General features: G+C 39.3%; 1 protein-coding gene across 10 annotated transcripts in view; it reads right to left on the reverse strand.

Annotated features, from left to right (window-relative positions):
• Sytl5 (synaptotagmin like 5) overlaps nt 1-15348 on the reverse strand; it is a 271854-nt gene that overhangs the window by 67886 nt on the left and 188620 nt on the right. For 9 of the 10 annotated variants that reach the window (XM_052742197.1, XM_052741874.1, XM_052741486.1 and 6 more), the window contains 3 exons: nt 15074-15189; nt 13474-13582; nt 9402-9536 (listed from right to left, as the gene is read on the reverse strand). In XM_052742197.1, coding sequence (XP_052598157.1) covers nt 9402-9536; nt 13474-13582; nt 15074-15189 — 360 coding nt within the window. The remainder of the gene's footprint in view (nt 1-9401; nt 9537-13473; nt 13583-15073; nt 15190-15348) is intronic. The other variant, XM_052742124.1, reaches the window with a different exon arrangement.

Consider the following 15348-nt stretch of genomic DNA (forward strand, 5'->3'; position numbering starts at 1 on the left):
AATGCACTAGCAAGAATAAACAGGCACATCTACCAAAGTCTGGGCCTATTTTTTCTGCTTTTTATACTGATCTCATGTCATTTCACTAAGATCAAATCTTTCCAACCAGAAGAATTCTGCATCAATAGAATGCACTAGCAAGAAAAGGACAAAGGAACACTGAACTGCAAGTTAGTTATTGGCATCCGACTATAAGAATCTTGATATACCTTCTATATTGTATCCTTTTGATAGCACGTAACATCTCTGGCCTCTTTCTAGAGATAACTCCAAATTCTAGTGCTATGGACATAGCTCAGAGTAGTTCTGACTGCTTGTTGATCCTGACAAAATAACATATTTTCTGTTTTAATTGTTTGATGCAATTTAGAGTTCTAAGTTTTAGAACAATTTTCCTGAACCCTCCTACAGCAGACACTGCATTTTGACTTTTCCACATGCGCTCATCTCAGAAATCCTACTTAGGGTAGGAAGAGATCAGAGACCAATCCAGTGACGGCCACAGGTTATTGATTCTCAGAACAGTATTCTACAAGCACCTCTCCCTTCTGTTTAAGGGAGGGAGATACCTTTAAAAATGTCTAATGGTGAGTCTTTCAAAAAGAGGTCAATAAATTACAACCAAAGGGATTCATGTGAATATTTCTGCTTCTATCTGTGTTGAAGGCCATCCCAGATCCAAGTAGCTTTGACAAATTTCCCATCATGGTTTCAAAAGGGCTGAAAGCAAAAGTCCTATTTACTGTAGAAGCTCTGGCAGCAGTTGGTTAATCAGAATGATGACATTTAACAGGCTAACCTGTAATAAGGAAAAAATTCTTGTGATCATAAGTCAGCTACTGGAAATTATTGTTGCCAACTGCATTAGCTCAGAAATGACACCGACTTTCACATTTGTCCCTGACATTTACTGTGAGTATCTCAAAATATTCCTTTTGTTTGATTAGATTAAGAAAAGGTTTAGTCTAAAGAGGCACAAAATTTTAAATACTTAGGTGCCAAGTGTTTTAGATGTTGTTTAAAATATGACATAAGTGCGTGGACCTTTGCCACTTAGATAGGAAGGGGATGATAGCATCTATATCAAATTTAGAGAAGTTTGAAAGCCAATTAAGAAAGCTCCATTTTTGATTCAGATATCATGTTGCCATGATTGAGATACATATTAGAAATCATTGGCAACAAATGTTCAGGCTAACGTGGTTAAGGGAAAACTGCAAAGAAGGAGATACATTTGACAGGGTCTGTGAGGCTTAGTTATATTAGGTTACGGAGAGACACATTTTCTAGATTAGAAGAGTCTCGTCTAATTTAGTGTATGAAATATACTTTGAAAAGCCTACTCTTTTGATATCTCTAATTTCACGATGTCCCCAGATATTGATGATGCCTTTTGAGATATATACATACATTTCTGTATAGAGGATCCAAGGATAGGACAGATACTATAATTTGCATTGCCTGTCTGTGTTTACATAATTCTCTCACTCAGGAGTGGTATCTAGGAAATCATTTTCTAGTACCCTCCCTTTCTAGACTGGCTGACAATGTTGAGCTTGCACTACATGGTGTCCAGAAGGCACCATTAATATAAAAGCTACTAACACTGAGACCAAGGTATAATGCATGGTACCACACAGAGAATGCAGGATATTCCTTCTGAGGCATATAAGCTTTTCTAACTTCTTTTAGTTACTTCAAATCTGAAATGAATACATAGGAAAGATGGGAAAGAGATGTTATAATTGGAAAATGAGATAAGTCTGATAAATGAGAAATAAATAGCAAAAATCTAAAAAGAAAAGAGGGAAAAGCTAGATGCAGTTCTTTTCTAGTCTTTGGTGGACCCTGAATGCTGCATCTTTAAACTATCTTATGTGAGATAAGCCTTGATCCCATGTAGCACATCTGGAACACCACATTGAATACCCTGAGCATGTGATCTAGAAATCAGTATGTTTTAAAACTGCCCATCTGATTCCAATACACAGAAAAATCTGGGAAATATGTGCTAAAATGCCCAGTAAGTGCATTAATTGCAGATATATGTGTCCATCAGCACTCATCTCTTTCTATGTATCACCATGTTTCCTGTTTAGCATTGTGCTCACACAAAAAAGTGCTGAGCTGTCTTCATGGTGATTGTGATAAAGGAAGATACATTTTCTGGTTTAGTGAGTGACTGTGAAATACTACAGTTCAGAAAAATGGTATGTGGATTGAAATATTCCCATACAATATTTTTGTGGTTAGTGCAATAAGAGTAATTTCCCATTTTTAGATTGATGATAAAATACAAAAGAAAAAAGTATCTTACAATACATAAATACTATAATTCATATTTAAATATCAGTAAACTAAATGTTGTTGGAAAGCAGGTATACCCTTTCATTTATATATTGTCTATACTTCTTTCTTTCTCCAGCAGGATAACTGAGAAGTTGAGATGGAGAATTTATAGGCCATAAAGCTAAACATATTAGCTTGAATATATGTCCCCATTCACAGAGATGTGTAAACACATGGGTATGCATATCTATACTTAAAAAATCAAACTATTCAGAGAAGCCAACACATTCCAAAGGAATAAGTTATAAATGGGTTATAAATACAGACCTCATGTATCTCCTGCTGATAATATGGCTGAATCCACACTTCTCTACCTCTTTTATCATTTATCCTCACTTCACTGTATTCTTAAGCCCTCAATTGTCTGACAATTTTGCTTTAGGCTGTTTATGACAGTTTGTGGTTTTGGTTTCTCATCCCTTGCTTTCATTAAAAAGTGATCTCCTTATCCAAAAGAAGTTAAAATAGAAAAGTAGGAACTAGTAAATCTGGATGCCAGGGCAATAGTGGCACAAAGCTTATGAGAATAACTGAATGATAACTGATTCGACTTAAGACCCATTGTACAAGATGGAACTCATCCCTGATGCTGCTTGGGTGACCAACACCAGAGACTTGATAGCCCCAGGACTTAGAGTAAAAACAAATCGTACCAGTCTTTACAAAACTAAATAAATAAATAAAAATGTAGTGGTAAAATTACCCCTAATGACATTGTTATACTCATAGATCAGTGCCTTATTGAGCCATCATCAGAGAAGCTTCCTTCTGCAGCAGGTCAGAACAAATACAGAGACCCACAGCCAGACATTATACAGAGATTGAGAGACTTTGGAACACACGTCTCTAAATGGTATGTCTCCACCAAATCCCTTACCCCAGAGCTCAGGAAACCCCATCGAAGAAGAAGGGGAAAGAGTGCAAGAACCACAGAAGCTGGAATACATCAGGAGAACAAGACCCTTTAAATCAACATGAGCAAAGCTCATATGAACTCACAGAGACTGAAGCAGTATGCACAGGGCCTACATGGGTGTACAGTTTTTGTGGAACTCCTGAGTGAGTCTCTGATTCTTGTGCCTTCTCCTAGGCTCTTTCCTTCTCTTTGTTTGTCTTGTCTAACTCTGAAATGATAGTTTTGTTTTGTCGTGTTTGGTTGTTGTCTCTTAGAAGCCTGTTCTTTTCCAATGAGAGACAGAAAGGGAGTGGATCTGGAGGGGAGGGGAGGCGGTGAGGGACAGGGAGTAGAGGGAAGGGAAATCATAATCAGGATATATTATCTGAAAAAAGAATCTATTTCCAATAAAAGGAAATAGACCTGGACAAATGGAAACAAAAGAATTGAAAATAGTGGAAGCTACCTGTACTGCAGTAGGAAATTCTTCTGTGTCTCAGAACACACACACACACACACACACACACACACACGTACACTACACAGACATATACACACATGCATACACATACATACATGCACACACATACACACACATACACAAACATACATATACACAAACATACACACACATAAACATACATACACACACATACATACACCACACACACACACACACACACATACACACACACATACACAAACATGCATATACACAAACATACACACACATAAACATACATACACACACATACATACACCACACATACACACACACATACACACACACATACATATACACACATTCATATCTACATACATACATACACACACATATATACATACATACACACACACAGAGTTAGTTTTGAATATGTGCTGCATCTACTTGGCTTTTGAATGACCTGTCTCAGCCTCCCCATGTGCTGGTACAGTACAAGCATGTACCACAGTTTCCCAACATTTAAAGGTAGAATATCAACATCAAACTCAGGTGCTCTATCCCCAACACTCAGGTAAATTTAGGGAATAAAATTCACATATTTTTAGAGAAAACAATTTTAAAGCCTGTTTTTAAGGAATTTGCTGAGTAAATCATAGTGTTTCAGGTAAAAAAAAAAAAGCCAAATAAACGAGTGTTGACTATGTATGTGACCTTGACTTCAAAGTAGAACACTGCCACCTTGCTATAGAACACTACCATGGAGAGGAGGCTGTAAAGAGAATAATTAAAATTTTACTTAAGACATGAAAATAATACTACTTCTAATAAAAGTAGAGGTAGCATTAAATCATAGGATGGATTTAACAAACTTACTTTCCCCAAACAATATACATACGGAAAGACAATGTTTTTTTTTTTCAATCATGACCATACCAAATATGCCCTATTTCTAGGAGACATGAAAAACAGAAAAGTGTGGTGATATTGTGTTCCCCAATATATTTCGCACCCTAATAAATTTATCTGGGGTCATAGAACAGAACAGCCACTAGACAGACATAGAGGCCAGAAAATGGTGGCACTCACACATTTAATCCTAGCATTCCAGAGGCAGAGATCTGCCTGGATCTCTGTGAGTTCAAGGCTACACTGGAAACAGCCAGGCATGGTAACAAGAGCCTTTAATCCCAGGAAGTGATGGCAGAAAGGTATATAAGGTGTGAGGACCAGGAACTAGGTGGTTAAGATTTGAGGCTTTTGAGCAGCACACTTCAGCTGAGAGGCATCCAGTCTGAGGAAACAGGATCAGCTGAGGAACTGGCAAGGTGAGGTAGCTGTGGCTTGTTCTGCTTCTCTGATCTTCCAGCTTTAACCCCAATACCTGGCTCCAGGTTTGTTTCTATTAATAAGATCTTCTAAGATTCATGCTACTGAAAAGTGGGGTTTAGAATGAGGATGAGGTCAGCTAAGGGCTGGATTTAATGGGGTTGTCTCTGTTGTTTACTCAGAGCCAAGCAAAACAGCTTGTGAAATTTCACAGACAGTGTGACAATCAGTCCCAGGGCTTGTGGAGAGCAATTAGAAGTAAAAGGGTAATTTTAGTGTGTGTGGAAGGAACAACAAAATAGGTGGGTGGGATGGTGTTGAAAGGCTCATGGTAAGATGCTTGCCACAGCCTCCAGTAACATGGAAGAAATACTGCCTAGAAATACAGCTCACCCTCCACTCACTTCTACTAAACAGTACATTTCAGACTCAGTGTTCTACACTTTTCATATAGTGTTAAGGGGACACATCTTATTACTAGTTCTATATAACTCTCCATAGTTTCTAAGGGCCTTTCTGACGATGCTTTTCACTTTATGCCTTAAAGATTTGTTCATTGACATTGCAGCCTAGAAATGGCTTGGAACTTTTCTCCCTCTCACCTACAGGGTAGAAAACTTAGACTGAAGTACAAAGTTCTTAGTTAAATTTGAATTTTATATAAACAATCCAACTTTATTAAGGATTGGAATCTTCAGCAGTTAAGAGCACTTACCGCTCTTGCAGAAGACCTGGGTTCAATTCCCAGCACCCACATGGCAGCTAACAGCTGTCTGTAACACCAGTTGCAGGCACACATGTGGTACAGAGACATACATGCAGGCAAAACACCAAGACACATATAATACATTTTTAAAACTGAAGTCAGTTGGTTGATAAATGTCTTTCATGAATCCTTGTCTGAAGGTCTGTTTCTCATAGAGCACAGCAACCATTCATTAGAACTTAGAAGGAATTTGGAAGAGCTGCCTTGAGTAGCATCCCATTTATTAACTACAGTTCACATTTACAACCTAATAAAAACTGTCCTATGTTTTGTATGTCCAGTCCCTAGCAACAAATGAGTAGCCATTTGTTAATGTTTTCCTGAGAGACTGCTATGCCTTTCCTATCCTGTTCATATTTCTCCAGCTTTGAAACTACTGACAAGAAATAAACCAATTAGGCATCTGATAAAATGTCATTTCTACTCATATATGTGAGTTTTTAAAAGGAATGCCTTAGCCCAGCTGCTCCAGGAAAAGACCAATGAACCATGAAGAAATATGCTTTATCAAGAAGAAAAGAAAATAATTGCCTAACTGGGTCAGGTCATAGATGAAAGAGATGGGCATCTCACAATCTCTTTAGATGACAGTTAAGAAAAGATACCCCCACACACACACCTCAACTTCTAAAGAATCACTTGGAATGAAGCTCATTATGGCAATCCATTAATGAGTCATCACCAAGGTCAATAAATAGTCCAGGGAAAGGACAGTTTGCTCTACTAATCTCTTGAGCATCTTCATTTTCTTAATAGGAAAGCCTTGCTCTTGACATGCTAAAGCCGAACAACTCTGATGACAATATTTGGATTATCTACAAACTATTTCAGATATTCACAACTTAAAAGATAAAGTCTTCTTTGCAGACATAAAGGAGGCATCTGGGAGAGGCTGGAGAGGGAAGTGGGGCATGAATATGATCAAAGTACATTGTATGCATACATGAAATTTCCAAAGAATAAAGACAAGTATTTTTAAAGTCTATTTACAGATTGTCTTCCAGTTTATAATTACAATAAAGTCTTGTGTCAAAACACCAGTATTTGATGAAACACGCCCATACGGCATTGCTGGAATCACAATATGAACACCTTGATCATGGGGAGAAAGCCCCTCATTCTTGATGAGTTAGTATAAGGCAAATAATTCAAAATAGCATGGCTATAGGTGGGGCAGCCAGGCCGAAAGAACAAATAGGAGAAGAAATCTAGGCTCAAGTAAAAAAGGGGAGGGGCGAGAAAAGGAGGCAGGAGGACGTCAGGGGTCAGCCACCCAGCCACACAGCCAGCCATGGAGTAAGAAGGAAAGAAAGATATATAGAATAAAGAAAGGTAAAAGCCCAGAGGCAAACGTAGTTAAAGAGAAACAGGATAAATTAAGTTAAAAAAAAAAAGCTAACTAGAAATGAGCCAAGCTAAGCCTGAGCATTCATAAATAAGAATAAGTCTCCATGTATTTATTTGAGAGCTGGGTGGCAGGCCCCCCTCAAAGAGTAAAAAAGAAAAAAACCCAGGCGACTACAGGGAAAATAAGAGGTCAGTTTAGGGGGCAGACAGAGGGGGAGAGCACTGAAAGAGACTACTGGAAAGGGGTGGCGAGCATTTCAGGGTCAGGTAAAAACCTGGCACAAGGGAATCTCCCAGGAATCTACAAGGATGATCCCAGCTAAGACTCCTAGCAATAGTGGATACATAGTCTGAACTGGTCATCTCCTGTGACCAGGCGAGACTTCAAGTGGAGGGATTGGGACACCAACCCAGCCACATAACCTTCAACCTACAGTCTGTACTGCCTATGGGATGTGCTGGAGTTAGGGTGGTGCAGAGATTGTGGGAGTGGCCAACCATGACTGGTCTAGCCTAAAACCCATGCCAGGATATAAGTCTGCCCTTGATACTGCTTGGAGCAGCAGGACCCACAGACTGGATGACACAGAGACCTAGGATAGAACCAAACATGACTGGAGGGGGAAATATATCAATATAATAAAGCCAAATAATATTCTGCTATACTCATAGATTGGTGCCTAGCCCAATTGTCATCAGAGAGGCTTCATCCAGCAACTGATGGAAACAGATGCAGACCCACAGCCTAACATTAGGCTGAGCTGGAGGAATCCTGCAGAAGATGGGGAGGAAGGATTGTAGGAGCCAGAGGGGCCAAGGACACCACAAGAAAACTCACAGAATCAACTAACCTGAACTCACAGGGCCTCACAGAGACTGAACTGACAACCAGCGAGTCTGCATGGGACTGACCTAGGCACTCTGCCTATATGTTACAGTTGTGTGGCTTGATCTGAATAGAAATGGAGTAGATTGGGGGTACAGAGAGGAAGTAGTGCATACCGGGAGGAGAAGGAGGGGGAAAACTGTGGTCAGTATGTAAAATAAATAAAAAAAAAGAAGGGAAGTAAAGCAAAACTATTTCAAGGGCAAAGATGCTTTGCTTATGTTTTAATAACACAGGGATTATTTAATCATACAGGGAATATATCTACATTCTTGAAAATTTGGAAAATTCTGAATACAACACTGATCCTCTGAAAGTGGATAATAAATTATTTTTCTTATATTTTTCTCTACATTCTTATAAAAAAGTGATGTGTAGAGGAATGCCAGAGAAAAAGTATGAACAGCTATCATTAATAAAAGCACCAATAATCAAAAGAATGTCCCCTCTCTGGGGATATATACATACATATATATATACACACACACACACACACAGACACACACACACACACACACATATATATATATATATATAGTTCTGGTCTATATACTAGATTACAACATGTAAGTTCCTGGGTTCCATACTCAGCACCACAATGAGAAAAAGGGCAAGGTGTTATAAGAAAAATGAAATTCTGCTTGTAGAAACTAGAGAGAAAAGAACAGAAATACTAACAGGATTGCTGCAGCCTGAGCAATCAGAAACAAAATGGAATTAGCATGTGGACAAATCAATGTACCATGAGAGCGGATAATTTTTTTCTTACTTTTAGCTTTCATAGTAATGAAAATAAGGCCTGACTTATGCCAAAACGCGCCAGAAAATCAACTCTGATTAGAAGTGACTGTGCTCTTGGCTATCCGTTCTTTTCCTCTTTGCTTTTCCTGACAAGTGATGACACTATACACAGGAGATTCTCACTTGACCCATCTGGAAATCAGTTTGAGGCAGTGGAACAAGAAATAAATGGAATTACAAAAAAATGCTCTAGGGCAACACACATGATGAAATTATTAATATTTTTTGAAAGCTGCAAGGAATGGATATGACACTTAGAGGTTTTTGTTTTAGAAGTTGAAACAGAAAAATAACAAGAAATCAATGAAATAATTCTCTGCCTTGTACATCTCTATTTGAACTTATAGCCCCAACTCCCCAAACATAAGATTGCACCCCTTCACATGACACAAATGTTTCTAATAGCTGTAAGTCAAGAAGAAAGGTTTTCTATAATAACTGGAAAGCATCTTCTTGCCTTTTTGTATTATATGCTAGGCATTCTCCGGGTGCCAATCCTTTACAGATACTTCAGCTCCCTGTGTGGGTTGAAAGGTTATCAACCTGATTCCCAGGCTGCCCATTGCTCTGTTTGTATGTCACTTACCTGTCTGAACCAGGGGCTGACTTGAAACTCTGAAAAGTTTGACTGTCTAAATCCAAGCTATAGCTCCTCCCACTTTCAGGTTTTGGAGTTCTGATTTCTCCTCTGGTTGCTGATCTGAACTTGCTCAGAAGAAATCTGAAAATAAACATGAGTTCAAGAGTAAGATAAGAAAACGCTTTCATTGTAACTATAGACTATGCATCTGTCCACCCCCATCTGAGAGCCTTTGATTTGCAGTAGATGGTGATTAACACAGACCCACAACTGGGAAAGGTATAGAAAATGTGAGACTGCAGAATGCTTAGCCCGAAAAGGAACATATATGCCACACCACTCCTCCCAAGGCTCAGGGATCATTTCCGAAGAGGGGACAGAAGAGTGTAAGGGCTAGAGGTGATGGACAACCACAAGGAAACAATATCTTCTGGGCACAGAAGCTGTGATAGCTGCACATATGAACACACAGTGGTGGTGACAGCGTGCAAAAACAACAAAACAAACAAACAAACAAACAAACAAACATGTGCAAACCAAAGCCAGACAAAAATCCCAGGATGGAAAGGAGAATTGGGGACTAAATCCCTCCCCCTACCTGTGGAGCAATTGCCAATCTCTAGGGGTTGGGAGAGTCAGGTTTCTCTAAGAATGTAGCCCCTGGTAAGTCAACCACACTCAAGTGGAAGGCCACATATCCAAGAATATTTAGATATCACAAATAGCTCTTGATGGGTTAAAAAAGTAAAGGAGGTGATGAAGAGACAATCTAGCAGTTAAAATTACTGACTCTTCTTCTGGAGGACCTAAGCTAAACTCTCGGCACCAACATGGTGGCTCACAATAGTGTATAATTCCAGTTCTACTGACACCCTGTTCTGGCAATCCTGGGCACCAGTCACACACACATAGTGCACAGACATTCATGAAGGCAAAGTGCCTATATACATTTTATGTATATATAATATACATAATATAATTTCAAGTGTATCTCAGTGATACAGAGCATGTTTAGTAAGAGCAAAGACCGGGGTTTGATCTCTAGCACCAAAATTGAATAATAAAAATAATTTATATTACTTTCACCAATAAATGATTGTTCAATAAAAGGCCATGGCTGAGGGGTTCTGGGTAGTTGGGTGCCAGGGCCTCTAATTCCCCAGCCATCATACTACTTGTTGATAAGCCAGGGCTCTGTCCCTGCTAAGTAAAAGACTGCCTAGTTTGGAAACTCATCAGTGGCAGCCAAGAGGGAGAAGCATATTCTGGGCTGGGACTCTTTGCAAGCATGCTCAGAGTAGGGAACTGCAGATGACTTGCACAGAAGGGAGTCTCTTGGAAAAACAAAGGTGTCAACGTAGAGCACAGCACAGTTAAGAGTTGTGACTACCTTTCTCGTTAACGGAACCCAAAACAACTCTGGGGAATAAAAGAATGTGCTATGTTCTTACTAAGCATGCTCTGTATCACGGAGCTTCACTGGGAATGACATATCTTTTAAATTATTTGTTAGTGCTTAGACAATTTTCTACAATATGTCTTGTTTACATTCACTCCCCCAACTTGTCACCAATCCACCTTCCCTTCCCCATTTACCCACTTTGTGTTCTCTGTCTCTCTTTTCGTGTGTGTGTGTGTGTGTGTGCGCGCGCGCGCGCGTGCGCGCGCGCGCGCAAGCGCATGCATGCATTTTTTAATGGAATCTGCCTTTATATCTTCCATGGTACCTCTTCTCTGGTAATGAAGTTTCTACAAAGAAAGGTTACATGCTGGGCAAAATCTGATCACATTACTATGTCATGTAGTTAATTGGAAATAGAACAAAAATAGCTTTTGAGGAAATGGAGGTCAAGTCCTAGTCCAGGATATTGAGTGCACCAAACATGGCTGCTTCTAAACACACTTAAATAAAAATTGGACTCAGGGGTCTATTAATAATCATAATTTTGGAAGAGCACATGAAGTACAGAAGGAGATGGGTTTGTGAGTCCAAGGGAGATTTGCTGGTAAGTAGTATGGGTGGATAAAATCAAAATGCATGGCATACACATTTGGAATTTTCAAAGAATAAATATAAGTATTAAATATGACAACAACAGAATCCCAGCTGTATTCTTTAGGAAGATGGTACCAGGATGATCATTTTACTTACTTTATATTCAACCATGTTCTAAGTGAACAAATGGATTCCAAAGGTACTGGCAGAATCTTAATAGAATCTGCTAAGTTGTCTCTGCTTCAAGAGACCCTAGCAAAATGTCACTGTCAAAATGTCAGAACCTTCATTCTGCTGGAAAATTACATTTGGGGTGAGAATGATGCTTGATGTAATACTAGCTTTTGATGCTCAGAATCACCCCTTCTTCCTTTTGGTAATGTGAACTCCACCCATCTGTCAATCTCCTTGTCAAGTTCCACTTGTAATCTGATGTGTGTCTTGATGACTCTTGTGCATCCCCCCAAACAGCCAGTATCTATTTATTTAATATGTGTCATTTATTGCCTATGCCATCTCTTGTGACTTAACACATTGCTGTATTTCTGACCCTGACGGCATGTATTGCCATTTTATATTTTCGTACAAGCCTTTAAAACTTCGTAACTTTTTAGGTGTTAAGCTTTCCTCTCTAACCGGATATTACCGTCCTTACAGGCAGAACCACAGCTGCCAGTTTTGAGTGCCAGCAGGGCTCAGCCTGGTGCTCTGGTGGTTTGAATGAGTCAGGATCTGTGTGACTCATTGTGTTTGTCAGTTATTGTTTTCCAGTTGTGTGCCCTAACTGGGATGCCTGAACTAAAGTCTGCAAACTATAGCTCTTAACAGCATCTGGAGGCTCTGAGAGCTTTATTCAGTCAATCCCCTGATTCTTTTTAAGGTTAGGCACTATGCTAGATACTTTAACACAAAAGTAAAGAAGCCACTGGGGCAGCACTAAAACAGCTTACCATTAAGTGTGTCTATGGGGCACGGGTCAGAGTGCAAGCTGACAAGAGATTCACAGGCACAAGGCATTGTGGGAATCCGGACAAATACATGAATGCAATAGGGCAGGGAGGATTCAATGTCTAGGATAGGAGCTTAAGAAATTCTAGAACATCTTTTGCATTTGTTTCTGCTAATTAATGAACAAAGGGGTTCATCAAGAGAGTCTGAGTTAAATTACACTTTAATTTCATTCCCACCCATAGTTCAGAACACTGAAAAAACACGAGGAAAGTCCATACTTCTTTTAGAGCTACAATCTCAGCCACTGTCAGCATTTCATGGTGTTTCTGCTGAAATAACAATGCAGTGCTACCTAGAGAGGAGCACCAGGAGGCTTTGTACCCTTAGAACCCTTGCTATACAGTCTTTATTTGGGGGGAACTCTTATTCTTTTGTGGCACCTCGCTGCCAGTTCCCAGTGCCTTCTTGCATCTTGCTCTCTGACCTATCTATCTCCCATTGCTCATTGCGATACTCAACATGCACGTTTGCCTTCTGAACTAAGTCGAAGCTGTCAAATGTGACTTTTTTTTTTCCTTAAGGAAGCCTGCATTTTAAATAGAGAATAGAATGTTCAAGTAACTATGCTTTTATATACCAGCAGTTAGGTTAGAAGGGAGGGATACTGGCATTTGGAAGCAAAGGCTCTAACTCTTACTAGAGATCTGCCTGAAGTAATGGGAATCATTTGACATAGAATAAATAAGGCAAATGAAATAAGAACTCTTATACATTCAGGTCAGCCAGGGGTTTTGTTTGGGTTTGTTTTTGTTTTGTTTTGTTTTTGAGACAGAGTTTCACTGTGTAACAGCCTTGGCTTTCCTGGAACTCATTCTGTAGACCAGATGGGCCTCAGAATCACAGAGATCTACCCGTCTCTGCCTCCTGAGTGCTGGGATGAAAAGCATGGGCCACCGCTGAGTGGCTCCAGCCAGGGAATTTTTAATCTGAGGTTGAAAGTATTTAAGACTGCATTTCCGTAGGAGAAAATGTTACCCTAGTTGAGTCTCTCATCTCCTCTGGGTCACTGAAGTCACATCAGACATGAAGCCCTAAAGATGATTTATTTTAGAGTGGGTAGGCTGTGCTTACCCCTTCCTCTTGGGCCCATCATGAGTGGCTTTCTGCCTGAGAGAAGATGAAGTATCTGACTTGTCTACATCTTGGTGGGCTTGCTCTTGGCTTTGTATTTCTTCAGATCCTCATGAGAAAAAATAGAAAATAAATTTACATACAAAAAGCAGAAAGGATAACACATTTCTCTTATGCACTCAGTTTTCTAGGTTGCCACAAGACCAAAAAAAAGCCTATAATAATTGGTAATGACAGTTCAATGCCAAGTTATTTGTATACATGGGTATTTCTAATTTGCTGAATGCCATAGAGATAACTAAGAAATAAGACCAGGACTCTTCAGGGCAAGGTGTGGCATGATAAGCTTTCCTAGGAAGACTGCAATAAAGATATCTTTAAGGTATGAAATGATGAGTTCAAGAGATCTCTAAATCAATAGATTATAGGCATTATTTTTATAGGTGTTTTGTTTTGTTTTGAGGCAAGGTCTCTCTATGTTCCTAAGGCTGGTCTGGAACTCACTATGTAATCCAGACTGCTTTTAAGTACATAACCTTTGTGCCTCAGTCTCCCAGAAGTAGTGAACACAAGTGTGCCACAATACACCACAGCCAGAGATCATGGAAATGAGAGGCCAGATTCCCTGGGATGACATACATGTGTGCATGTATCTTATGCCTGGCAATGTAGCCCACACACTGGAAGGCACTGAGGTTTAGTATACAGAGAGGTTATAGCGGACTGGACAATTTCCATTCAACCTAACTCTTCTAACATCAGACCTGATGTGACTCACCTTTAGGAGCCCTTCTTTGTGAGTACCACACCCAAAAGTGACACAAATATCAGTTGTAAGCTTCCTAGACCAAAAGGTACCCATTCCACCTTTACTATATAAACCATGCATGGGAAATTTGCACTTAAGAAAGCTTTATTCAATCCTGAATCAATTAGATTGTAATTTGAGTACACTGGAAAGCAGTCTCAAGCTGGTTGTCTTTGGTATTTTAGGCCAGTATAATTTTTCTTTGACTAAAACTTTCCTGCATATTTTAAGCCCATTAGCTTATCACACTTGGTTCCTGTCCAGTAAATGCCATTGACTCAGTCTAACCATTATGACAACCAAAATTCTCCTTGGTATTTCCCAATGTTCCCATTTGTGAGAGTGGGGACTTTAGGGTACAATACCAGTGCTTGGTTAGGAACCAAAAATTAAATTTAAAAGCTACCATTTAAAAGAAAATCTGAAATTCAACTTGGTGAAAAAATCAAGAATTGTTTTCAAAATGGAAATCATTTATTTCACCTGTTTTAGGTTGCTTTCTTAAATGTTTAGTAAAACACCAGAAATGTGTCTGGAAAAGTAACAGGCTGTGATGAGGATAACTGGCTCCTTTAAATTCTCAGCATGTCAGATATGTGGAAAATCAGTATGAAGTTTGTTTTCTACTGACTTCATTTGTAGGATTTTCAGATTTAGATTTTAAGCTACCAAGTTGTGAAATGGCCCATGAGATTGAGGGGAAAAAATCCAACTGTATTCACCTGCAACATTACTATAGGGAAGTTATTTAATCCAACCAATGGCTTAGAGACAAATAATTGCATTAGTTACCTGGACTTCTTCTTAAGATGGACTGTCGAACAACATCAGTGCCCAGAACATTGACTTGCTTGAAACGCTTTGCCTTCTCTTCAAAAAACCATTCTCCACTTATAATCCTCAGCTGCCTGCTCATGGAGCAAAAGGAAGGTACTAAAATTAAATGATTTAGCTTTGCATAGGTAACTTTCCAAAACCACTTAGGTAAAAATGCTGAGTGTCGATAAAAGATCTTCAATATAAGAAATGAGGACCAATCAAGGCCCTGTATGAGATAACAGCATCAG

Source organism: Peromyscus californicus, unplaced genomic scaffold (assembly GCF_007827085.1).
Source record: "Peromyscus californicus insignis strain IS unplaced genomic scaffold, ASM782708v3 Scaffold_10__1_contigs__length_136768540, whole genome shotgun sequence".
Lineage (NCBI taxonomy): Eukaryota > Metazoa > Chordata > Mammalia > Rodentia > Cricetidae > Peromyscus > Peromyscus californicus.